Source organism: Equus caballus, chromosome 10 (genome assembly GCF_041296265.1).
Source record: "Equus caballus isolate H_3958 breed thoroughbred chromosome 10, TB-T2T, whole genome shotgun sequence".
NCBI classification, from domain to species: domain Eukaryota; kingdom Metazoa; phylum Chordata; class Mammalia; order Perissodactyla; family Equidae; genus Equus; species Equus caballus.
In genome coordinates this window covers 6,317,666-6,342,520 of record NC_091693.1, presented here as the reverse complement: position 1 = coordinate 6,342,520, position 24,855 = coordinate 6,317,666, and the positions used below count along the sequence as shown (strand labels likewise).

At 58.8% G+C, this 24,855-nt stretch overlaps 3 protein-coding genes across 32 annotated transcripts; all 3 read right to left on the bottom strand.

Moving 5' to 3' along the window:
* Positions 1-109: 109 nt before the first annotated feature.
* On the bottom strand, positions 110-11,586 carry FXYD5 (FXYD domain containing ion transport regulator 5). Of its 24 annotated transcripts, none has more exons than XR_011422299.1 (9): positions 11,207-11,362; positions 10,437-10,497; positions 9,021-9,101; positions 8,217-8,273; positions 6,814-6,921; positions 4,351-4,419; positions 3,316-3,345; positions 2,935-3,236; positions 110-392 (listed from the first exon to the last, which is right to left on the bottom strand). XR_011422299.1 is itself a non-coding variant. In XM_005596147.4 (9 exons), the coding sequence occupies exons 1-9, from the start codon at positions 11,324-11,326 to the stop codon at positions 343-345; spliced, it is 654 nt and encodes a 217-aa protein (XP_005596204.2). In that variant the 5' UTR covers positions 11,327-11,586; the 3' UTR covers positions 110-342. The 24 variants fall into 24 exon arrangements, 16 of the variants coding, with proteins under 16 accessions (XP_005596204.2, XP_023505307.2, XP_005596205.2 ...); XR_011422298.1 differs by having other exon boundaries at positions 6,814-6,924; positions 11,207-11,358; XR_011422300.1 differs by having other exon boundaries at positions 6,814-6,924; positions 10,437-10,513; positions 11,207-11,342.
* A 24-nt stretch (positions 11,587-11,610) lies between these two features.
* Positions 11,611-20,117, bottom strand: FXYD7 (FXYD domain containing ion transport regulator 7). 2 transcript variants are annotated; one of them, XM_023649543.2, is made up of 6 exons: positions 19,909-20,117; positions 15,632-15,661; positions 13,859-13,933; positions 13,690-13,723; positions 13,478-13,518; positions 11,611-12,006 (listed from the first exon to the last, which is right to left on the bottom strand). In XM_023649543.2, the coding sequence occupies exons 1-6, from the start codon at positions 19,937-19,939 to the stop codon at positions 11,984-11,986; spliced, it is 234 nt and encodes a 77-aa protein (XP_023505311.1). In that variant the 5' UTR covers positions 19,940-20,117; the 3' UTR covers positions 11,611-11,983. The 2 variants fall into 2 exon arrangements, with proteins under 2 accessions (XP_023505311.1, XP_023505310.1); XM_023649542.2 differs by having other exon boundaries at positions 13,681-13,723; positions 19,909-20,101.
* A 105-nt stretch (positions 20,118-20,222) lies between these two features.
* Positions 20,223-24,691, bottom strand: FXYD1 (FXYD domain containing ion transport regulator 1). 6 transcript variants are annotated; one of them, XM_070224069.1, is made up of 9 exons: positions 24,401-24,546; positions 23,618-23,726; positions 23,182-23,246; positions 22,688-22,720; positions 22,043-22,117; positions 21,648-21,684; positions 20,712-20,761; positions 20,475-20,526; positions 20,223-20,359 (listed from the first exon to the last, which is right to left on the bottom strand). In XM_070224069.1, the coding sequence occupies exons 2-8, from the start codon at positions 23,638-23,640 to the stop codon at positions 20,504-20,506; spliced, it is 306 nt and encodes a 101-aa protein (XP_070080170.1). In that variant the 5' UTR covers positions 23,641-23,726; positions 24,401-24,546; the 3' UTR covers positions 20,223-20,359; positions 20,475-20,503. The 6 variants fall into 6 exon arrangements, with proteins under 6 accessions (XP_070080170.1, XP_003362276.1, XP_070080172.1 ...); XM_003362228.5 differs by lacking the exon at positions 23,618-23,726 and having other exon boundaries at positions 24,401-24,691; XM_070224071.1 differs by lacking the exon at positions 23,618-23,726 and having other exon boundaries at positions 23,182-23,300; positions 24,401-24,551.
* Positions 24,692-24,855: the final 164 nt, after the last annotated feature.

The following is a 24,855-nucleotide window of genomic DNA, read 5'->3' as shown; positions in this document are numbered from 1 at the left end:
GCCCCTCCCACCTCACGATGCACGCTGGCTCCTTCACTGTCCCCCGCCCCCCTTGGCTGTGAGAATGCGACCCCTCGCTGTCCTCCTCTGTCAGTCACGATGACCAAGATCAGGGGGCAGGACCACAGTGCTTTACTTGTCATGGGGAGAGAACAGATCACTTGGGGCCGCGCCAGGGACCGGCTGCCTTCAGGGTGGGCAGGGCAGGGGTCAGGGGCTCGGCTGTCATGTCGTCCCTCTCAGCTGGCCATTCCTGACCATTGCGCAGGCTCTGTGCAGGGGAGGCAGCCGCGGGGCTGGTCTCCGGGTGCCCATCGGTCGTTGGCCCCGCTTCCGATGGACTCACCTGTTATAATTCCGGCACAAGCGGGGCAACTGCCTGCATTTGCCACCTGCGGACAAAGGAAATGGTTTGGTCACAAGGTGGAACAGAATTGACGACTGTGCTGTGCTGGGTGGCGGAGACCAGCCGGTCAACCTGCCCGTCTGAGCAGGTGACAAGAAGCCAACGGAGAGCAGCTGGAGCAAGGGCCCCAAAGGAAGAGTCCTTCAAAAGCCCATCCTGGCTTGTCTGCTATTCATTCATCCAGCAAATACTTATTATACACCTGCTGTGTGCCAGGCACTGGGGACACAGCCGGGAACGAGAAGGAAGAAAATCCCAGCCGTGGTAGAGCTGGCTTTCTAGCGGGGGAGACTGACACTGCAAAAAAATAGCTGAGTCCAGTGTACAGATGGTGATAAGCCAGATGATGATGTGTGCCATGAAGAAAAATAAAGCCAAGGAGGGGGCAGGCAGGTCCAGGAGCTGGGGCATCCTCGTGGCGATGACCAGAGGGAACTCCCTGAGGAGGTGACCTCTGAGCAAAGGCCTGAAGGAGGTGAGGGGGGAGCCACATGGACATCTGGAGGAAAAGCGTTCCAGGTAGAGGGAACAACCAGTGCAAAGGCCCTGAGGTAGGAGCGGGACAGGTGGGCTTAAGGGACAGCAGGGAGGCCATGGGCTGGAGCCAAGTGAATGATGGGGGATCTTAGGAGACAAAGGGAGCTTCAGACAACAGCACTCTGCAGTCTCCTGGCTGCCCCCCTTGCCTCCCGCCTCCCTGGCCCTCTTGCCTGGAATCCTTCCACTCCTCTCCTGGCTCACGCGCCCAGCCACCCTGGCCTCTTCCTGTGGTTGCCGCAACGCGCTCAGCTCCTTCTGGCCTCCGAGTGGGGCTCCTTCTCCCTGGTTTTCTAATCATCCTTCTCACGGTGAGGAGCCAGTGCTGACTGCACCTCACTGGAGGGAGATGCTCCCTCCGTCCCTCTCGGTCCTGTCCTCTGCTCTGTTTCTGCATGGTAATTAATCACCTCTCTGTACATCCACTCTGCTTACTAGTGCGTTTACCTGCTTATCATCAGCCCCACATGTGAGCTTCCCGAGGGTGGGGACCAGGCCGTGCCCCCAGCCCCACAGCCCGGGTTGAGCACAGAGTGGGTGCCCACGGATGTTTGTCACTTCTGGCCCCAGAGTTAACGGCCAGGCTCTGCCCTCGCGCAGACCTGGTGCCAGGCCTTCCTTGATTCTCACGTGCTGCGTGACCTTGGGCAAACTCCTCAACTCTCTGAGCCTCGATTTTCCCACAGGGAGGGAATAGGGCCCAGCACAGTGTCAGGGTTGACAAAGACGTGTCACACCACTGAGGCAACAGTGCTTGACTCCTGGACTCAGCGTGGGTCAGGCATGAGTTACCAATCTCTTTTTAACATTACAGTCACCCATCACTTAACGACGGGGACACGTCCTGCGAATTGGGCGATTTCATCATTGTGTGAACATCACAGAGTGACTCACACAAACCTACAGCATACAATGCACCCAGGCTGTGTGGCACTAATCTGATGGGACGACCATCATACATGTGGCCCCTCGGTGCATGACCTTTAGTGCCCTGCCTCCCACCTCAAGGCAAAAAGGTGTGGCTGCGCCCATTTTCCTGACGAGAGAGTCAGATGAGAGGCCAGGACCTGGCGTGGGTGATTCAGCTTAAGGAGAGCTCGCAAACTGCCGGCCCTTGTGTTTTACTTAATCTGCAGCATTTAGAAAACTTTAAAGGGGCCGGCCCAGTGGTGCAGTGGTTAAGTTCACATGTTCCGCTTTGGTGGCCCGGGGTTCACCAGTTTGGATCCCGGGTGCAGACATGGCACCTCTTGGCAAGCCATGCTGTGGTAGGCGTCCCACATATAAAGTAGAGGAAGATGGGCACGGATCTCAGCTCAGGGCCTGTCTTTCTCAGCAAAAAGAGGAGGATTGGCAGCAGTTAGCTCAGGGCTAATCTTCCACAAAAAAAAAAAAAAAACTTTAAAAATAATTAGTTTCTCTGCTTGTCATTCTCCCTCTGCCCCTTTCCCCATGCACGGGGCTGGGTCCTGGGAGGCTGAGCTGAGAGGCAGCAGCCCTGGGCTGCCCTCTGCCTGAGCCTTGGCGGGGAGGCCAGACAGGAGCTGGGGGAGAGGAGAGGGGAGGGCAGGGGGACTGGACGGGGAGACCAAAAAGGGGGGAGGCCAGAGAGGGGAGGGCAGGAGGTGGAAGGGCAGGAGGAGAGGATGGTATAGGAGTCTGGGACCCCCACCCCGCCCCTCCCGGTGGGCCTTCCACAAGGCCCACGAGGCAGTGGGCGGGAACCTCTCCTGGAGCCACAGCCCCTGCTGGCACCCCCTACAGCTCCGTCTCTAGCAGGTCCTGGTGCAGCCACGCCCTCCCCTCGGCCCTCGGGGCTGGGGTGATCACAGCACCCATGGTGGCTAGTCCTGGGGGCCACACCATCACATTAGCCTGCCACCACCACGTGAAGAAGCCCAGGCCAGTCAACCGGGGGATAAGACCACGAAGCCAGGGACCAAGGTGCCACAGGAGGAGTTCCCTGCTGACCCACGCTGACCCATGCTGACCTCGATGCAGGAACGAGTCCAGCCGGCACCTCCCATCCATGGCCCTGAGGGCTGAGTGAGTGGCTACCATTTTAAGCCGCTGAGTTCTGGGGTCATTTGTATGGTGATGTCGCCAACAGATAAGCATGGATAAGCGCTGAACAACCTCCCCAGAGCCTTGAAGACCTCCCTCAGGGCGCCCGCTGGGCCCCCCTCCCCGCCTGGTGCCTCGCGCTGCCCCTTCTCACTGGTGAGGATGACGATGCCCGTGATAAACAGCACAGCCGCAACCAGGAGCCCCCGCTTCCGGAGAGTGTCCTCGTCTGCAGAGAGGGACACGGAGGAGCCTGGTGAGGGCGGCCCTCGCCCCTCCTCCCCCCGCCGCCCCCTAGGGCAACTCACCATAGAAGAAGGGGTCGTCCTCACTGGAAGCTGGGGGACAGACAGGGAGAAAGGCAGCACTCAGCAGAGGTTTGCGGAGTGAATCAGCGAATGGCAGGTCAGGGAGAGGGGACACCTGGGTCTCAGGCTTGGGACACTTAGAACAAACCCAAAGTCCTCACGTGGCCACAGTGTGGCTCCCGTTGCCTCTCAACGTCACCTCCTCACAGTCCCCTCACTCATGTGCCCCAACCCCACCCACTGCCTGCTGGTGATGTACCAGACTCCCCCCCCCCCCGCTCACCTCAGGGCCTTTGCACCAGCTGTTCTCTCTGCCTAGACACGGCCCCCACAGTGCCTTCTCCGTGAGGCCTCCCTGCCCTTCACAGAACACACTCCCCGCTCATTCCCTCCACTCTAACCCGATAGCAACTGAGAACCCCCTGATCTAAAGTGATTACAATTCTCATTCATCGTCTCTCTCCCCCTGCTAGGATGTCTGCTCCCAGAGAGGGGGACTTTGGTCTGTCTTGTTCACTGCTGTGTACCTGGGAGCTAGAACACTGCGTGGCACACAGCAGGTGCTCAGTGAAAACTTTCGAATGAATGAATGCTCTACGTGACATGCAGGCACATCATTTCCATCCATCCACTGGGGTTGGCGGGGCAGGAAGTAGGAGACCAGACCCAGGCGCCCCTAGGAGCAGAGCCCCTGCAGACCCCAAGCAGATCTCAGAGGCACAAGTCAGCCCAGCAGAGACCCCAAGAAGCAGCCGGCTGAGCCAGGACGAGACTCCCACATCGCAGACTTGGGAGCTAAATCACTGGTTGTCATTTTAACCCACCGATGTTGGGGGCCCCTGGGCATTCATTCATCTATTCTGACATTTATTGTGTGTCTGCCCGGTGCGCCCGCTGCCAGCCCTGAAGCCATGCATTCACCCAGCCCAGCCCTCCTGAGGACGACTCTGGGCCAGGCCGTATGCCAGGAGCTAGAGACACACAGCGGCCAGCAGAGAGCCTGTCCGCGGTCTGGGGGGGTGGGGGGGTACCCACCTGCTGGCTGGAGGGCAGGGTCCGTCCTCACATCGTTGCCGGGGGTTCGTCTCTTGGAGAGAGTGGTGCCTGCAGTGGGATGGGCGGAGAACGGCCAGATGGCGGAGGGCAGGAGTGAGCCGTGGAGGGAAAGAGGGGACGTCACTGACGTCTGGATCTGGGAGCAGCCCTGTCACCCACTCATTCAGGGTGCAGGTCCCCTCACCCAACCCTGGAGGCAGCAAGGAACGGCAGGTATGAAATTTGAGGTAAGCCTGCACCCTGGTTGAGACCAGCCACCCCACCCCCGAGGACCCCCTGGCCCCTCTCCTAGGACCCCTTGGCCGCCCCATCATCCAGGAAGTAAAGGGCAACGTCTGTCACAGCCAGGCAGGGGCCGCCGGGACCCTGGGCCCGTGACAGAGCGTGGAGATGCTTGTTATGAGACTTTTCGAATATCACCTCTTGTCCCAGGCCAAAAATCCCCGAGGGCTCCCGTCTTTAAAAGAATCGACGCCCTCAAAAAAGCCATGGCCTCTGGCACTGAGAAGTGTCCCCAGTGAAATCGTCACCCCTGACCGATGTCCCCGTGCAAAGCCAGTGAGCAGAGCAGCTGCCCCAAGAAGCCCGAGCTCCCCAGGCCAGTCTCTGCCCCGTACCCCCTACAGATGAACCAACAGCCAAGGATTCCGAGGTGTTCGGGAAAGCCTGTCTGGAGGAGGGGGTCAACGGGATCAAGAGCAGGAACAAAGTTGGGGAGCCGACAGAGCACCCAAAGGACAGCCCCGGTGGGTGTGCGGCTCAGCCAGCCTGGCGCTAGAGGCCATTCTGCCTCTGTGGGCTGTGTGGCTTAGTGCCACTGAGTAACCTCTCTGGGCCTCAGTTCCCTTCTCCGCTTGTGCCCCAGCCACAGTGGGGCAGGGGACCTGGTCTCGCCCCTCCCTCGACCTTTCCATTCCAAGAAGGGATCTGAGCGGAATCACGGTGCAACTCAGAGCAGCAGATGACAGGAGCCACCTCCCGGCCAGGCAGGAGACAGGAGAATCAAAGATGAGGGAGGGAGAGGAGCTCTGGGGCTTCTGTGCTGGGGCCTGCTGACCCCGAGGCTCGGCTGTGCCTCTATCACTGGCCCCTGACCCACTCAGCCCGGGTGACTGTCTGTCAGGAATAATCAGGAACGTGGACCATCGCGCAGAGTAACTCTCAGCGGCAAGGACTCAGTGAGTGAGTCCGGGATGCGAGGATGTTTCCTCAGCCGGGAAGTGTGGACACAGCCGCTAAGCCCTGCCCCGAGAGGACAATTTTGTGCAAAATAGAAAAGTCCCTTTCCCAAGACACGTTATTTCCACCTGTTGTAAAGTTGTTTTCATAGATTCTGTCAGAATGCGATGCTTTACTGCCATCGCTGGAAACTAACAATTACACAAATCTACCAGGGGAATGACACGGCCTTACAGGTGGGGCTCTTGTGCAGTGCCCAGTCTGCACAACTGTGCATGCATCTCAGTCTGGGAGTGCCCAAGCTACTGTACTTCCCAGCAGGGGCTGCCCTTCAAATACAGACCATCACACAAGCATTATAGGCCACCTGTTGCCCTCATCTCGGCTCCGCCCCCTTCCCCACACCTCTGGTGACATTAACTCACTTGTCCTGAAGGGAACTGCCTCTTTCCTGACTCTGGGTTACGGGATTTAGACAGGGCTACCCCATTCTCCAGCCCCAGGGTAGGGCACAAGACTCAGGCCTGACCAATCAGGGCAGTCCATTTCCTAGGCTTCCGATGGTCAAACACGGGTATGTGACCCCAACTGGGCCAATGAGAATCAACTCTAGGCTTTGGGCTGGAGATAATGAGAAAGAGACGTTCTCTAGCTGCTGAGTTTGTGACCTAACCTTAGAATTATGGGACCATCTTTGCCAGCAAAAGGGGAAAAGCCACTTGAGAATGAAGACAACAGAGTGGAGAGAGGGAGCAAGTCAGTCACGATGACAGCTTGAGCTCCTTGATCCAGCTGCGCCTGAAACTGGATACCTCTGGACTTTGCAGATTGTATATAGCCAACAAATCTTTTTTTCAGTTGGGTTTTCTGGATTTTGCAACTGGAAAGCTCCTGCTCCCATAAGAAGACACAACCAAGGAAACACCCACAGCCAGATTTCCTGGGACCAGCCCCACAAAGGAACCTGAACAAAAGAGGGCCCTGAGTCTATTAGACTTGGGGAACACTGCGGATACATGCTCCTCTCAGGGAGCCTGCTGCAGATGCACTTTGTTAAGACTCTGAGAAGTCCCGCCAGAAGGAAACGTGTTTAACTTTAACTCAGAGTTTCCCAAAGACCTTTGACCACAAACTGCAAAGAAATTTTTTGAAAATGTATTAATTCCCCAAACGGGTGCTCTGAGAAGCGTACTTAGGGAAATGCTGACCTAGATAGAGAATTAAACAAAACTCGCGGGTTGCTGTTACAGCCCCGGGCCCTACCTTCCGTGCGGCTCCTGTCCGTCCCCCGGACTGTGGTTGGATGCGCCTCGGGCCCCGGCAGTGGCTGGGTCTGGGTCTCCGTTTCCACCTCCTTCGGTGGCGGCGTTTCTACTGGGGTCGGAAGAGCGAGGAGGGGAGGGGAGACGCGAGTGAGGCAGGGACGTGCAGGTCCACAGGACAGCCGGGGGCCTCCCCAATCAGGTTGGCAAAAACCAAAGTCGCTCCCGTGGGCTGGGACGGGGGACTCTGTCACACGCTGCTGCTGAGGGCAGCTCGTGTGGCCGTTGGCCAAGCGGCTCCTGAAAGAAACTTCAGCGCTAGCGTCCTTTGCCCCAGAGTGTTGTGGGTAGGAGTAGGGCCCCAGAGCCAGACCCCTGGACCCCGATGCCAGCCATGTCCCTGCCTTGCTGTGACACCTTGGGCGGGTTACTCTGAGCCCTCGTGTCCTCGTCTGTGAAGCGGGGATTGGGCTCGCTTCCACCGCCGAGGGTTTGGGTGAGGGCTGAACGAGTGAACACGGGTGAGATACTTAGGACTCATCTAGAATACATGCTGCTAGGGTGGGCTCGAGGAGCAGGGGACATGTCACTCCTTGTGGCTCTGTGTGTAGCAGAAGAAACTGGAAGTGACCGAGATGCTCACGGAGATGTGCGTGGCTCCACAGTCCATGCACAGCCTCCTGAGGAGTCCCAGGGGCGGGGAAACAGAGCAAGATGGGTGTTCACACAGGAATGCGGGGGGGCATCGGGCGTGTTACTGCAGGGGGAGCAGAGCACACTGCAGAACTATCGCCCAGTATCCTTAGGCTCACGGAAACACGCCCCCACCCAGGGCTGACAGAGGGGGCCTCTTGGAGATGGGGGAGAGAGCAGCGTGGGGAATGGACGAAGGGATTTCCTCTCGCCTGCAGTATTTTCACTGTCTCCAGGGAGGCTGTGTTTATGTGTGTTATGTTTACGGTGTCACTAAACATCAATGGGATAGTCGGGGAGCACTTTGTGAATTATGTTATAATCGAAGGAAAAGTTCAATAATAATCTGAACATTCAAAAAAGGAAAAAGGGAAAGAGGATAAAGGGAGAAATGAACGGGGCAGGCCCCCGGGGGGTTTCCGGAGCGTCTGCGACGCTCCACTCCCTGACCAGGCGGCGGCGACCCCGGGTGCGATTCAGAGGAATTTGTTAAGTTGTACAGTTATGGGTTTTGTACTTTTCTGTACGCATGTTCTTTTTCACGATTTCAAAAGTTTCTTTCTTGAAGAAGTGAAGGGAGTTGGCTGGTGCCCCCCCACAGAGTAAAGGAGGGGGGCTGTAACCGGTGACCAGGGACGCAGAGCGTCAGAGGAAGCGGGGGAGAACGTCTGACCCGGGCGCCCCTCCCCGCCCCTCCCCTGCCCCACTCACCACCGGCCGGCAGGGTTGAGGTCTGAGGGGTGGGCTGGAGCTCCGTGTGGTCTGTGCCTGGATCGGGAAACAGGGAGAGAAGGGAGAGGAGATGGAGGAAGCCCGTGGGCGCAGGTGCAGGAGGATTTCCACACCAACTCAGTTTTGATGTGGTGGAAACCACTTACGAACAAATCTGAATCCGGCCATTCCGCTAACTGCCCAAATGTGAGGCCGCCTCAGGCCCTCCTCCCACGGACGCCCATCCCCTACTCGGCATCCGCCTGCCTCCGGTGAGAGGCCCTGGAACGCCCTCTGGGAAACCATCCTTCCCTGATTCTCGGTCCACTTCGGTCAGTGGGCCTGGCACCAGCCCCACTGGAGGTTGACCATGAGACCCAGGTCTGGCCAATCAGCTTTCTGTGCCTGTGGCCACAATGATCAGCTCACGGGTTGGCACATGACCTGAGCCTGGTCAGTGGCACTCAGTTCTGGAACATTGGCTGGATTGGGGAAGGGGAAATGCTCTTTCTTCTTGATTCTTATCAGGTAAGATGGAAGCCCTGGGTCTCTAGGGGTCATCTTGGCCCCATAAGAGGAGAATCTGCCTGAGAACAAAGCCAACACTGAGGAAACAGAACCAAGAGATGGAGACAGGTTTCTGATAGCATCATTTGAGCACCTAGATCGAGCCATGCCTGAAGGTCTATCCCTGGACTTTTCAGTTACACAATCTAAAAATTCCAGTTTGGTCCACAGTTGAGACTTGTTGCTGCTGTTATTTGCAATGGCAGGATCTTGACAGACCTGTTCCTCTTTCCTCACCTGGGGCTTCAGTCTGCACCCGAATCTCCTCAGTAGTTGGGTCTGCTAGAGAAGTGGATGTGGCCTCCTTCGATGTCTGTCCTGGGAAATCGAGGATGAGAAGTCAGGGAGGAGCTTCTGGGCCCCCTTCTCTCATCAGCATCCCCATCCTGCCTCCCCTTCTGAAAGTCTGGGGGTAACTCAGGAGGCCCTGTCTGCTGGGAAAGGCAGACGGATGTTTGACTGACCAGCTTGGGCGCTATCGATCCATGCCCCTGGAAGTGTTGTAAGAAATGCTCATACCCCAGCGCCCTTCCTCCAGCCCCCTCTCCCTGCCCACCCCTGTGGACGTTCCAGGCAGCTAGGGCCCTGATCTCAAATTCTGCTCCCAACAACTTCCTTGCTGTGTGACCTGGAGCAAGTGATGTGCCGTCTCTGAGACTCACTTGCCTCATCTGCAAAGTGGGGATAACAGCTGAATCTACTTCTCAGGGCTGTAGACAGATTGAAATGAGACGGAGGGGGGAAGGGTGTTGCCCAAAGCAGCCTCCTCGGCAGGCCTTCCTGAGTCTTCCTGAGTCGTGAAACAATCTCATCGCTCGCCTCGATTTTTCTCTTCGGCACTCACCACCTCCTAGATCCTATACCATTGACTAGGGGTTTGCTTATTGTCTGGCCTTCCCAACGAGACCAGCAGTTCCCATTTTACTCATCGCACAGAGAACAAGATCTGGCACAGAGTAGCTGCTCAGGGAACACTCCTCGAACGACTGGAGGAACTCGTGAGCATGATTCCATCGCAGAGCAAAGGGCAGCTTCAGCGGAGCTGGAGCGGGGGGCCAACAGGATGGTTGTGATCCCAGCCCTCCACTCACTAGCCTGCGGCACAGGGCACTTCCCTTTGCTGAGTCTCAAGTTTTCTTATCCGTAAAATGGGCAGGACAACATGTGGAACAGTAGAGCTCGCGCACAGAGCGCCTGCCCCAGAAGGCTCCTGCGACCGCCCCCAGGGGTCCTGCCTTCAGGAAACCCAGCCCAGGCGACGCTGTGCCATCTCCAGCTCTGTCTCCGACTGGCCCCCGCCGCTCACCCCCTTTGCCTAATCGCTATCACCCGGGGATCCGGGAGCTGGGGCGCTGGGGGCCCCACTTCCTGGCTGCCCAGGAGAAACCCACACGGATCCCGCAGCCAAATCAAACTCGGTGAGTTCTTCTTGGAGGTGAAACTGGAGGATGCTCAGCAGGGGAGCCTCTGGCCAGACTCACTGGAAGCGGCCACCCAGGTCTGAGGTGTCCAAAGAGGGTGTAAGCCCCACCCCCTCATCGGGATCCCCCCTTCCTGGTGCCGGCTCAGCAGGGGGTGAGCACGCGGCCCAGAGCCGCCCTGAGGAGGGGCTGGGGGCCCCGAGGCAGCGTGGAGACCAGGGCTGGGCCTTACCTCTGGTGGGGAGAATGAGGCCGAAGATGGTGAGGAGGCACAGACAACCAGAGGGCGACATCTGCGGGCCGGCGGAGCTGCGGTCAGCCATGCTGTCAGGGCGGCAGGCCCGGGGCAGCCCCCCGAGCCTGCAGCCCCCTTCCCCACCCTGAGCAGCCTTCTCTGGCTTCAAGGACTCCAGCCAGGACTGACAGCCGGCTGTGGGGGCAGGGGGAGGGTCTCCGAAGTGGGGGGTCCCCAGCCGCCACGCCACCCCCTTCTTGCCTCTGCAGGTCCCCAGAGAAAAGAGAAAGCATCAGATCAACCCAGCTTCCAGTAGCAGCCACCGCAGGGACACCCGGCTCCTCAGCACTCACCCCGCGGACGGACCCTGCAAGCGGGGAGGGTCTGGGGCACAGGAGGAGATCGCGGGCCCTCCCTCTGGGGCTGTCCCCGGAGCCGAGGAGTCAGCAAGGAGGGGAAAGAGGAAGAGTGAGTAATGTGCTCCTGATGGCAGGGGAAAAAGTGAGTTGCTTTAGAAGCCTCGCTGCAGGGACAACAGAACAGGACGCCGGGCAGACCTGGGAGGGACTGGCCGCAGAGGCACGGAGGAGAGCTGGGGAGACTGAGGCAGGAGGAGCGAAACAGCGCAGCCCACGGGAGTACCGACGAGCAGGCTCAGAAGCGAGCATGGAGGGGGGCGAGAGGCCCCCGGCGGATCCGTCGTCGCCCCACCTGAGCGCGGCCGGGCAGAGGGCGGGCGGAGGGAGAGGATGCGAGGAGAGACTTACGTCCGAGCCGGGTCCGGGCCGGCAGCCTCGTGGAGACAGGGCAGCGGTGGTGGCTGCGTCCAGGCGGAGGGTGTGGCCAGGGGAGCGCTGGCGGGCGGGGACCAAGACCCGCCCAGTCATTTCCTCTTGGGTTTCCTGGCTTCAGAGCCCAGGGTGGGAGCAGGAGTGGGAGACGCTGAGGGCGATGGGGGCGCGGGGGGAGAGGCAGGGCGGCGCCTCCAGCCACCCGGCCTGGGGGAGGTCGGCGTGGGGCGCAGACCGGCAGGTCTGGGCTGGGTGGGGCTCCTGGGGAGGGAGGACAGACGGGGAAGGGGGAGGGGAAAGAGAAGGAGGGGAGAGAGCTCCCCAGGTCCACCTCTGCCCCCTCCCGTTTTGTCCCCACAGATGAGAACACACAGACGGAACAGGGGGAAAAACCAAATGCCCATTTATTAAGCTCAAGACATGGACACCGAGGGTGCAGGGGACCGGATCTTCGGAGAGGAGACAAGGAGGTGCCGGGGAGCAGCACACGGGGATGCCGGGGGCTGGGGAGACTCCCGGACCCCAGGAGCTAGAGGCCTGAGGCCCTGGATCTGGGGTGCAGACGGGCACTTTAGGGGATCGCCGTTGCCTGGGGAGGGGCAGCGGGGGCAGCGGCTCCAGCCTCGGGGTGGGTGGGTGGGGCTCATTGGGGGAGCGCTCCCCGGCGCAAGGCTGGGGTCCCCACCGCCTCCACCCGGTCCTCAGGCTCCCGCACTCAGGCAGGGACAGCAGTGGAGGTGCCCCGGGTTGGTTTTACACGCCGCCACCTCCAGGGGCTGGGGTGAGAGAGAGTGCGCCCAGGTCAGCGACTGGAGAGGTGGAAGCAGGCCCCGCCCCACAGCCAGCCGGCCCTCCGTCACCGCCCCCCCCCCAACCCCCGGGAAGCTAGACCCCCAAGGACTGTCACCCTTGAGCTAGCACTGGGGAGTTCGCTTGCCTCCCCATGACCTAATGCCTGGGCCATGTAGGACACCTGTGTGGCTTTTGTCCTGCCCCACAGGACACTGCCACGGAGGGGAACACACGTGTGACAGACTGGAGAACCCCGGCCCGGCTGGGGCTTTTCTGGGGCGTCCCCCTGGCAGAAACGAAGTCTCCATCCCCTCCTAGGCCCCCAGTCTCCTCCTACAGCCACACCCCTTTCCAACACCCCATCTCCCGAACGTTGGGTACGACAGGAATTCTCCTGTTTCCCACCCACTTGGGACCATTGCTCAACTGGAGTGGGTCAGAATCCTGTGCATATTCTTAGACTGTGCCTGGGGGCCAGGGCCAACCCCCCCCCAGCCACCCACGTGCGACTCGTTAATGCTCTTAAATCTCATTCAAAGAACATGAAACAAAGCACATGCAGCTCCACACCAAATCCCCCCAAATATTGAGTACCCCAAGGCCCATTTTTAGTTATGAGAACTTTATAAAAGGCAGAGAGATTCCCATCTCTGATTTTTTAAAAGTCCCTGGAAAGGACGCGGTTCCACTAAAAACAGGTCGAGATATTTTTATATAATTAAAATTAACACCCCCAAGGAGTCACACTCTTTCATCCACACGCTTATCCCCTCCTCCATCTGACATCTCTCTTTCCATCTTCCTTCATGCTTTCCAACCCCCTCACCCACTCTCCCCCCCAACGCTGCCACCTCCTTCTACACCCCAGCCCCTCTACACCCCACCCCCTCTATGCCCCACCCCTCTCTGTCCCACCCCCTCTACACCCCACCGCTTTATTCCCCACCCCCTCTACGCCCCACCCCCTCTGTTCCACCCAATACCCCAGCCCCTCTACGCCCCACCCCCTCTGTTCCACCCAATAGCCCCAGCCCCTCTACGCCCCACCCCCTCTGTTCCACCCAATACCCCCAGCCCCTCTCTGTCCCACCCCCTCTACGCCCCACCCCCTCTACGCCCCACCCCTCTCTACGCCCCACCCCCTCTAAGCCCCAACCCTCTCTGCTCTGACTGCACAGGCTGTCCCTGCCGGCCCCTCTCCTCACCCTCCCTCTGGGCACCGGCTCATCCTGGCTTTCACAGGCTGCTGTACTCGTTTCTGGGAAGCTTAGGGGACTCTCTGGGACATTTCACATCCCACTGACTCTCCACGGTTTAACACCTCTGATCTGTGGGGTCTCAGCTCCTACAGAATTTCCCGTGTGGGCCCGTTGGGGGCCCATTCCTGCGGACATCCTGTGCAGCCCCCTGTCTGCTCCCGCCTGTCCTCCCAGAACCACAACTTTCTGCCCTCACCTGAGGATGGAAGCTCCGACTTACAGGATTTGCATGTTGGGCTGTGGAAGCAAAGACGAGAGAGAAAAGCATAAAGAGGCTCCATAGCCGCGGGCTTGATGGGGACACATGGCAGGCCTGGGGGCCCCATAGGCCCCTTTGGGGGACCCCTGGGCCACAGGTTGCCCCCACCCCTCTCCCCTCTCTCCCCACTGCTGCCAGACCTCTCAGACCTGGAGTCGGCCTTCCTGCACTTCACCTTCTTGCCTGTTGGGAGAGACAGACAGAACAAGGAGACAGACGTACGGGTCTGGGCAGGAGCCAGCGGGGGCCCTGTAGGAGCTTGGGACTGGAGGCAGCCCTCCTGAGGGGCTCCAGAGCCCAGGAAGGGGTCACACTTACTGAGGATGATGAGAATGCCCAGGAGGAACAATATGGTAGCCAGAGTCATGCCCACGGTCTGCACAGTGTCATAATCTGGGGAGGACAAGGGGGGACATCAGGGTCGGGTGGCACCTCAGCCCTCTCTGGAGCCTCGGCCTGGCTCCATGGCTGCCCAGCCAGGCGCCCAGAATCAGGGATGCTGCAGGCCGTGCCGGAGGCTCCTCCGGTGGGTGAGTGTGAAGATGGAGAGTGTGGGCTTGGGCATCGGTGGCTCCCTTGACCTCTCCCCCCTCCCCTCCCCTGCATTCTTTGGCCCTAGATGTGTATGTAACATTCCTCTACTGCGTGTGTGTGTATATATATATATATATGCATGACTTCCTCTATGGCCTCCCCCAGGTCTGGTCCACCCTTGTCTCCCACTGGACCAATGCAGAAACAGCCTTCTCTATGGTCTCCCCCACCCCCACCCCAGCCACAGGGGTTCCACTAACACCTGAGTCAGATCTGGGTCCTCCTGAGCTCAGAGCCCTTCCCTCCACCCTGGTGTCCACTACATTTTCATTCAAAGCCAAAGTGGCTGCCACAGCCCACAGAGCCCTATATCATCTCATCCCTGCTCCTTCTCAGACCTCATGCCACTCCACTCTCCTCCTCAGTCCCCTCCTCCAGGCACACTGGTCTCCCTGCTATTCCTGGAGCATAGCAGGCATGGTCCTACCTCAGGGCTTTTGCACTTGTTATTCCCTCTGCCTGAAAGCTCTTCCCCCAGATATCCTTTCCTTACCAACTTCTGGGCTTTATCCAAATATCAGTGACACCTTCTCTGGCTGTCCTATGGAGAATTTCCCTTCCTCTCCTCAACACTCTCTAATCTCATCCTTTCCTTTATTTTCCTTCATAGTAATTATTCTTGTCTGATATACCATAGTAAACTTTTGTTAAAACATTAATTTATGGAGCACCAGCTCTGTACCAGCAGAGGTCCAGGGAGTCGACTTTCATATTGTGGTAAAGCACTAATCAAAATAAAACTAGAAACTGAGTCATGTGCCCGGGGGGCACGGGGGTGGGGGGTAGATGTGGGCATGGCTCCTCTTGCTGGGGAGCCAGGGCCATCAGTGTATGATCTGAGGCCTGAAGAAGGAAGAGGAGCCTTAGCCGACTGTGAGGAGAGCTAGAGGAGGAGGCTTCCTGGCTGAGGGAACAGCAGGTGCAAAGGGCCTGAGGTGGGAGAGAACTTGGCCGATTGGAGGCACAGCATGAGCAAGCAGAGGGAGGGGGGGAGGGTTTGGAGAGGGAACTGGGGCAGGTCTGCCAGACCTGGGGGTAACTTCTCTGAGCTTCAGTGCTGTGGGGACGATTTAAGAGCATCCTCCAAATAAATCTCTCCCACAAGCCTCACAGGTGAGAACTATTATTACTATCTCTTATTTACAGAAGGGTCCAGAGAGGCAAAGTTGCTTACTCCAGGCCACACAGCTAGTGAGTGGCTAAGCCAGGATTCAAATCCAGGCAGCCTGACCTGAGTTATTTCCCTCTCTGATGACCCCAGAGCACCAGCCTGGAGTCCTGGGAAGCCTGGGGGGGCCCAGAGAGGGTACCCCCCAAGTCTGATTCTGCCCTCCACGGGCCCAGGTGCTATGAACAGCATCAACGTGATCATATGGCCAGTGGCCCAGCATGTGCCAGGTAGCCACAGCTGAAGCCACTCCAGCAGTGATCTGTGGGGATCTACAGGCACCCTCCATCCAGCCCCAGGGTGCCCTCATCACCGAATCCGCCACTCACCATAGTAAAATGGGTCAGGTTCCTGAGGAGCTGTGGAAGGAAGGCAGAGAGACAGAGAGGGAAAGAAACGTTTCAACCCTGGGTTTCTTAACATTCTTGAGGATCCAGATGGGGCCACCTGCTCAACAGTTTCTGTGTAGAAATCAGATAAAGAGACCCCTTGCTCCGGATGATATGGCCTCCTGGCAGGACACAAAGCTTGAGGAGTGGAGCATAGGCTGGATTCTAGTCCCCGCTCACTCCATTGGGTGGTAATTTCCCTTGTGCAGTGCACAACCTACCCAACCACACTATGGCAGTCCTGGTTCTAGTTCTCTGTGGAGGTTGATGCAAGCTGTGGACTCATTTCCTGAAAAACACATCCACACGCCTTTGCTTCTGATGCTGGGGGTTAACAGACTCCAGTCCCAGTGGTGGGATGCTAAGGATATCAGCTTTCCCTGAACACTCCCTAAAACTCCTCAGTCATCCAAGAGTCCCCCAAGGCAGGCACTGAGCCTACTGCTCTCGGCCTCTGGCTCCTGTCCCCAGATCCAGCACCGGGGGCTGTCCTGTAAAATACCCTATCTTATCTTATATAATATATCCTACGTTACTGATTTCTAAGACACCATTGGTTTTAAGATTCAAAATTGATTTTGTGATAGCTTTCCCCGTGTGTGTACCTGCGTGAACATGCACGTAACTGTGCCACACAACACACCCGTCATTAGAAGACTCGCCCTGATTTCATAAATGTTACCGTGAGGGTAGAATGTGTGCGTGTCTGTGGATTTGCTTCTCCCCATTCCCACTCCCTGTCCTGAATCATCGTCAGGAGAGCTCAGAACGTCCTTCCCATTCAAGGAGCCCATCCTGGTGGCTCCCTAATGCCCCTGATGGCTCTCGGTACGTTCTGCCTTGTCTAGAGCAGAATTCTGCAAAGCGTGCACCCTTGTGTGTGTGTTGGGGGGGCAGGGGCCAGGAGGGCCAGGGCGGTGCTGCATGTTGTCACTAGTCTTCTTCCCCCCTCCAGGCTCCAGAAAGGATGTGTGTGTGTGTTGGGGGGGGGGGGGATGTGACTAATTCTGGCCAATAAACTGTGAGTGGAAGTGTCATTGTCACTTCCAGGCTGGAGCATTTCAGTGCCCATGCAAGAGCTCTCTTTGCCCTGGGCCAGGTGACATGAATGTTCAAGGTGGGAGCTGCTCCAGCTTCCTTTGGTGAGCAGAGGCTCCTGGTCGACCTGAGATGGACGTACAGTGTAAGTGAGAAATAGTCCTTGGTTGTCAGAAACCGTGGGATGCTGCGTGCTATTCGTTACCGTGGCGTGCTCTAGCCTGAACTGACCAGCACAGCGGGCACCTGGGCCGGACCCTGAGCCGCACTGAGTCACACATGGGTAAGGGCGCCCTCCTCAGTCCTTGGTCCCTAGTGGGTGCTGATGTGTCCTTAACACCTTTCAGCCCTTGTTAATCTCCTCTCTACCCAACTGAAAACAGGTCCTGGGCTCAGGGTCTTCAGCAGGCAACAATATCTAAGCAGAATTTTGCGGCATTGTCAGGTTTTCTCCTTTATTTACTTATCTAACTGGCATTTGATGGCACTGACTCCCTGTCAGCCTCTCTTCTAAGCACTTCACAGGTATTAACACACTTCCTCTTCAAGCAGCTCCCTGAGACAGGTGGCATCTTCATCCTCATTCCACCAAAGAGGGACACTGAGGCCCCAAAAAGTGAAGTCACTTGTTTAAGATCCTTTTTATACCTGCCTTCAATTTAAGGCAAAAAAATCCTGATTTTTCATTTGTGCTGGTGATATAAAATAAGGCTAATTGAGTTTTTAAAAAGTTAATCTTTTGAGGGAAACATATTAAATAAATATGAGTGTGGGTAACATTTGGATAGGGCATACGTCATGAAGGTGGTACTCGAAAGCTCCAGATGGGGAGACACTGTTGGAGAGTCATCTGCGCTCTATCTCAGCTCCCCCAGCAGATGGGGAGCAAATTTGCTTAACTCATCTCTGCTGTTAATCCTGGCATTTATAAAAGTCTTTCAAAGAAGTTTTTTAGAATAAATGAAAAGAAGAGCGAATGAATGAATGAATGAATGAATATGATGCAGCCTCCAGCCAGCCTGCAGGAGGCTGCATCAGAGGTGGACCAGTTGGATATCCTGCTTTTGCCTCCTGCGTTTCCACACACCCTACCTTCCCAAACCATCGGGAGCCCACTGGGTGAGCACCTGTCCCAGAATCCTCCTCTGTTCTTCCCTAGGTGCTCCAGCTCCATGCAGAAGTTCCTCTTCTGGTCCCTGCTGCCCAGTAATCTGGGTCCTCAGGGCAAGGCTGGGCTAAGGGTGGAGCCAAGAGGCAGGAGAAGGAATGTGCACTACTTCTGGCCAGTTGCCAGGGAGACAACAGGAAGGAGGTGGTTGCTACGGCAACTGGGGCATCTCCAGAGGTGAAGAGAGGTGATGGGTACCACCCCCCCCCCAGGCTGGGTGGGGTCCTGTGCGGGGCTTGAGGGTTGGGTTTCTAACCTTGGGGCCAATCTGGACTTCCTCTGCTCCCTTTGTACCTCCTGTTCTTGCCCCTGCAGGGCTGGCTTCTGGCCAAGCCAAGGGTCCTTCTCAGGGATAGGGGCCCAGGCCCAGTTATGCCCACACCTCCCCTTTCTGTTTGTCCCCAACTCTCCCTCCTGCTCACTGACAGGGTGGGGAGAGCCTTCACTTCCTTCCCCCAACAGTCCATTAATTAGTTTCCTCAAGCATTTGCAACACCTAACGTGCTTTTCCTCCCCCCGGGGTTCCCGAGACCTGCGGTCCCCTCTCGTGCTATGACTGGGGAAAAGGTGCGGGGAGCATCTGTCCTCCCACCTCTGCCCGTCTGCTGCCATCGATCCTGCTAACCACCATCTCTGCGAAAAGCAGCTCTGGGCTCCCGCCAGGCCTGCTGGCTCAGCCCTGCCCCCTCTCCCTAGGGTAGCTTCCAGCCTCTGCAGCCCCCCCACCCCGCCCTGCTTCAAATTCTGCAGATACGGCTCAGTGCAGCAGCCCCCGCCCAGCAAGAAAGGGGGCAGGGAAGGAGAGACCGGGGTGGAATTGGGGTTCCCTTCACCACCAGGGGCTCCTCAGCAGCGCTGGACTATCCCCTGGCCCTGCTCTTGGTGCTGGAAACCCTCCCCATGCCCCCCCCCCCCATTAAAGCATCCTTTCCTTGCTCCTCTGCAGAAACAGGCACAGGGAAGGGGCTGTCAGGGGAGCAAGTGTTGAATGGGCGTACAACTGGGTTACTGGGAGGGAAATGGACATCACCGCGCGGCTGGATGGCGGTGGGAAGGGGCATCTGTGTGCACACGCAAGTGCACCTCCAGACAAATCGACACCCCTGATGTTGGGCGGAAAGGAGGGTCCCCCCATTCCTGCCCATGGGGGCTTACTGCAGTGGTCTGGCCGCACCCTGTGCTGCCCTTCCTTCTGTCTATTTCTCTCTGGCGCTGTGGGTCCATGTCTCTCTCTCCTCCTCTCTTTCTGGATGCCTCCCTCTCCATAGTTGCTTCAGTCCTTCTGTCTCTCAGTCTCTCATTTCCTCTCTCTCTTTCTCTGCATCTCTGTTGCTCTCTGCCTCTCCCCTTCATTCTTTGAATCTCACATCCGTCCATCTTTCTCTCTGGGTCTCTCTTTGTGTCTCTGACTCTGAGTCTCCTGTCTCTCTTGGCATCTCTCTGGCTCTTTCAGGCTTTCTCAGTCAGTGTCTTTCTATATTCTTTTCTGTGTCCCTCTCTCTTGCTGTCTCTCTCCATCTCTCTCTCTCACTTCCCCCAGCTATCCTTCTCCCTGTTTTTCCCTCTTTCTCCCTGCTTCTCGCCGCACCTGCTGTCAGGGATTAAACACCCACCATAGGAGCCAGCGCTGGAAAAAAGAAGGATATGGACCCCCTCCCCTTACTCACCCCAGGGACCCCCGAAATCTGCGAGAACCTCTGCGGCCGCAGAACCACCCACTCCCACCCTCGAAGCACATCTCTTCCTGTCCACTACCACTGCTGTGCAGGACCAGCCACCCGGTTGCCATAGCTACCGGTCCCAGCATCCTTTCTCCCGGGACTGCTGCTCTCCAACCGCGGGTCCTGCACAGGAACGACACCACCGGGAGGGGGTGTCAAAGATGCCCGGAGGGGCGCCAAGGGTGCACTGCAGGGGCCTCCGCCCATAGGAAGGACAGACACCCCCTTCCCCACTGCCCCCCTTTCCAGTACCAGAACCCCCCTGCGCCCTCTCCCCAGGCGACGCTCACCCTCTGTGGTGGCCTGGGTCGGGGTCGCCATGCCGGCCGGAGCAGAGGCGGCTGGACGCCGAGGCTGTGAAGGCGCGGCTGCAGCAGCTGGAAGCGGGACCGACTGATGTCGGGGGAGATGGGGGGAGCCCTGGTGTTGGGGGGCGGTAGCCAATGGGTGCCCGGAGAGCCCGCCCCCGTCCAGGCCACCCCCGCCCCCGCCCCCGCCCACCGCCGACGTCCCCGCCCCTTCCCCAAGGGTGGGGGCGCCCCCTGCCGGGGCCAAGGGGGCGCCTGGGCTTTCGCGCAGAAGGACCGACAGATCCACAAAGTGCTGTCAGGAGAGAAAGCACGTTTTATTGGAAGTCTGGGCGGCAGAGACGAGTCTGTGGGGGCAGGGCTCGGGAAGATGACAGTCCTGGTGGCGGTGGGCGCTCGGGGCTGGGTGGGAGGCGTCATGTGCCAGGGGATCCTATGGGGGTGAAACGGGTGAGAGGCAGGAGAGCCCTCCAGCCACCCCCCAGCCCCCAGCCCACCGCCCCCTCCTCCCCCTCACTCGCTCCCGCAGCCCAGTCAGAGTTCAGGACCTGGCTGGGGTTCATCGCGCCAGCTGTTTCTACCGCCTGCGGGTGGACAGACCTGGGGGGACACAGAGAGTTCGGGTGTCAGGGAGTCACACCGCTGCTGTGGAGTGGGCAGCGGGGGAACTCCCCGCCTTCGGGTTTCAGACCAAGCCCTTCCCTCCACGCAGCCAAGGAGGGCCAGGAAAGGGGTTCTCGGAAACGTCCCTCACCCCCAAACACCCGACGTCTCCCCAAACTCACGGCGGATGGAGCTGCGGAGAGTTCCCTCCTCTTCATCAGGTTCCCCAGTCCTGGGAAAGGAGAGGCAGAAGGAATTGGGGATGGAAAAGGAGAGAGGCGGCCGCTCCCCGAATGCCCAGGGCAGCCTCATTTCATAGACCCGTGTCCCGAGGCCCAGCGGTGGGCGAGGAGGCGGCGCCCCCAGGAGCAGGTTCAGGGCGTGGCGGGAGGCGCTCCACGCGGTGACAGGGAGCATCTCCCGAGTGCCGAGTGCCGGGGGGAAGGGACTGGGAGCTGGCGGGGGAGGGATGACCAAAGGGACTTGGGGGCACCCTGCCCAGGGACGGCCTAGGTTAGAAACCCAGAATCCTCGTCTTCTAGCCGAGTGATCCTGGGCTAGTGACTTCACCTCCCGTGCCTCGGTTTCCTCATCTGTAAAATGAGGCTGAGAGCAGCACCTACCTCATAGACGTGGCGGGAGGGGTCACTAAGATAACACACAGTCAGACAGTATCTGGCACGGAGGACACACCCAACCAGTATTAGCTATTATTTATAAAAACATCTCTAATTGCTTTAACTTGGAGAAGGTATTCATACTCCGCCTGGGCTTTAAATTTTTATTTAAAGATGAATCAAAGAGCTAGGAATAGGACTCCGAGCTAAACTGGGCCAGCAAGTGAGGTGATCTCATTTCGCCCGGCTCCTTCCTTTGCAGCGCTTACCACGCTTTGTGATTTTACATTCGTGGGGTTGTTGGAACCCACGGCCCCCGCCCGCGCTGGGCTGGGAGCTCAGCCAGGCCGGCGGCGGTGAAGGCGCGGCTGGGTCCCAGCGCCCGCCTCGGGGCCAGGCACATAGTAGGCGCTTAATGCAGATTTGCGCACGGGGCTCTGGCTCACCCCCAGCGCCCCTCTGGAGCGGGAGTAGGTGAGTGCGGGCCGGAGGGCCTCCTACCTCTGCTGCTGGTTGAATTTGCACCGGCACTTTCTGCCTGTGGGGGGAAGGGGAGGACCGGGCTGAGCGTCGGCTCCCGGCGGGCGCGGCGCGGCGCTCGTGCTCCAGCTGGAGCTTGCGAGACGCGGGGCCGCGGGGTAGAGGCGGGGCCGCGGGCGGGGCCTATGGAGATAGGGCGGGGCGGGAATAGGGGCGGGGTCTAGGGAGATGGAGCAGGACGGGAACAGGGGCGGGGCCTAGGGAGACAGGGGCGGGGCCGAGGGAGACGGGGGCGGGGCGGGAACAGAGGCGAGGCCGAGGGGATACCGGCGAGGTTGGAAGCGGGGCGGGAACAGGGCGGAGCTGGGGCGGAAACCCGCAGAGGGGCTGGAGGCGGTGGGGTCGGGGGTACTCACTCAGGACGATGAGGATGCCCAGGATGAAGAGGATCCCGGCGATGATGAGGCCTCCGATCCGCAGTGATTGGTAGTCTACGGGCAACAAGGAGGACAGTGAGGGCAGGGAGGGGAGGAGGAAGGATCGGAGAGGGGCAGAATGGGGAGGAGGGGAAGGAGGAAGGAAATCAATGAGAGGATGGAGCAGATGTGGGAGGAGGGAGAAGGGAGATTAGAGAGAGGAGAGGGTGGAAGGGAAAGGGAGGGGAGAAGCTGGGCAGGGCAGAGAGGAAACAGGGAGTAAGGGGGGTGATGGAGAGGATGAGGGAAACAGGGAGGAGAGAAAGGGCAGAAGGCAGCAGAGGATGGGCAATGAGATACTGAGAGGTAAAAGGAGAAAGAGAAAGAATCAGAGAGACAGGGAGAGATCAAATAAGGAGGCAGACACACAGAAAGAGACAGAGAGAAGCAGACAGACAAGGGGAGATCAAGACAGAGTCAGAGAGCCAGATCAAGGGAAAGAGAGAGAAGGAGAGTGACAGAGATATAAACGCTGGGGGTCAGAGACATGGAGAGAGGGAGAAAGAAAGAGAGAGTGAATGAGGACAGGACAGGCAAACCCAAACCCCACTCCCCAACTCCCAAAGATGGATGCCCCTCCCTCACCATAGGTGAATGGATCATGTTCCTGTGGAGCTTCTGGAAAGAGAGAGAGAGATCAGGATGCTTCCTGGGATCCTGGGATCCTGGACAGGGAGGGGCATAAAGTGACCCTCTTGGGGCTTTACCTTCCTGGGCTGAGAGTTTGGGGGTGACTGGACCCTGAGCAGGCGGCCCACCCTCTCTGGCTCTTACCTGGACCCTCTGCACTGTCCCGAGAGGGACAAGGGGCACCTGACTGCCCCAGCTCCCCTTCTTATTACAGGCTAAGATTCCATCCTTCATGGGAAGCTGGCCACCATCCCGTCGCCCACCTTTGCCTGATCCCCTCCCCCAAATACCAGCCTGTGACTGGACTGCATGTGGGAGCCCCAGTTTCCTGGTGCCTCAACTAACTCAGTTTAGGTTGAAGTCCCCAACTCAGTTCTCTTGCAAGGTTTCCCTCACCCCTGCTACCCTTGGGGGTGAGGTGGGTGGTGGGCTCCCTCCCCCAGACTCACCTGCGTTGGCCATGCTGAGGAGACCCACACAGAGAACCAAGAGGTGTCCAAGAGATGCCATTGTCCTGGGAACACCAAAGGTCAGGAAATTTGTACCCTTGTCCCTCCACCACTGGGGCCTGAACCCAAGGGGTTAAGTCAGAGACAGTAGAAGGACTTAATTCCAAAAGCCTCTGTCATCCAGCTTGGCCACCCCAAGAAACAGGGGTACCCTCTGCTTCATGGGAACACAGTGTCACTAAAACAACCCACATGATGGGTGTCACATGACAGCAAGGACAGGGGTGAGACATACACCGTCCACGGGGGCCTCCCCGCAGCAGGCCCCAGAATTCCCACAGCTGCCCTAGTGGGGAAAGCAAGGTGCCACACCCCACGGTGGAGAGACAGACACCCCGTGAGGGATGACACGGCCAGGACACGCCCAAGGGCCCACCTGCACGCACACCGCAGCCTCATTGTGTCTGCGATATCCCCGCTCTCCTGCCCTAGGCGCCGGCCCGCTCTCTGCCTGCCCCCGGGGTAAAAATATCTCCCACTTCACCCTGGAGGAATTTGCCTCGCACAGGCCACCATGGCAACAGCCTTCCTTCCCCCACTCGGGGGTCATGCCCAGCCCTGCGGGGTGAGGCCCGGCTGCCACAGTGCCACAGGCTGTCCCCGTGGGAAAGGCCACCCTTGCTGCTCTCTTGGAAGCAATGGGAGAAGGGAAAAACAGCTCCTCCGCCCGGCTCTGGGTGACATCTTTCCCGAGCAGACACCACCGGGCGGGTGACAGGAGGCCCAGGCCGGTGCGGCTGAGAGACAGAAGACAGATGCCAGGGGCAGGGACGGACACACAGTCACACACACGCAGTGGGGTTAGAATGGAGACAACGCCCACTCCCCCAACTTCTGGTTGGAGCAGGACGTAGGGTGGAGACACAGGCACACATTACTCGTCATCTGGGCCTCTGGTGCCCCCACACAGTCACGCAACCGGCCCTACACACGTGAGTGTCCAAAACCCACACCCAGCCGGGGTGCACACGGAGCCGCAGGGAAGGAAGGAGCGGCACCCACACTCCCACCTTTGGGGGAACCCCAACTTCCCACCACACTCCCTTCCTCTTGGGTCTGGCCTGCCTGGGAAGCCACAGGCTGGCCACTCCTGCTCCCAAAATAGGCGGCCCAGCCAGGCGCAGGGGGAGGCCTGGAGGGGAGGGCGGGGGACGCTCACCCCAATCAGGCTGTCGCCTGCGGAAAGAAGGCCCCCAACGTCCGGCTGTGCCCAGGGGCCGAGCACTTTGGACCCCCAGCCCCGGGGCTGGACGCGCCGCCCCCAGCGGTCTCCCCTCCCAGCCCCACCCCAGTCTTGCCCTCCCCAACCAGCAGCTGTAACTGGAGCCGGGCTGGAGGGGGGCCAGGGGGCGGCCCCCAGCCCAGACCGCCCTGGCCCGCTAGGTTAACTCTCTCGGCTCAGACGGAGGAGCAGTAGGCAGCCGGTTTGGGGAAAGCTGGGAAGAAGAGAGCTGGCAGGGAGGACTGGATGGCAGACACACACGCACACACGTGCGCGCGCACACACACACACACACACACACACGTGCCCCTCCGCTCACCTCAGAGATCTTCTGAGCTGGGGCGGGAGGGTGAGTGTCAGTGATTTTCTGACTGCTCCCTGGGAACTGGGCC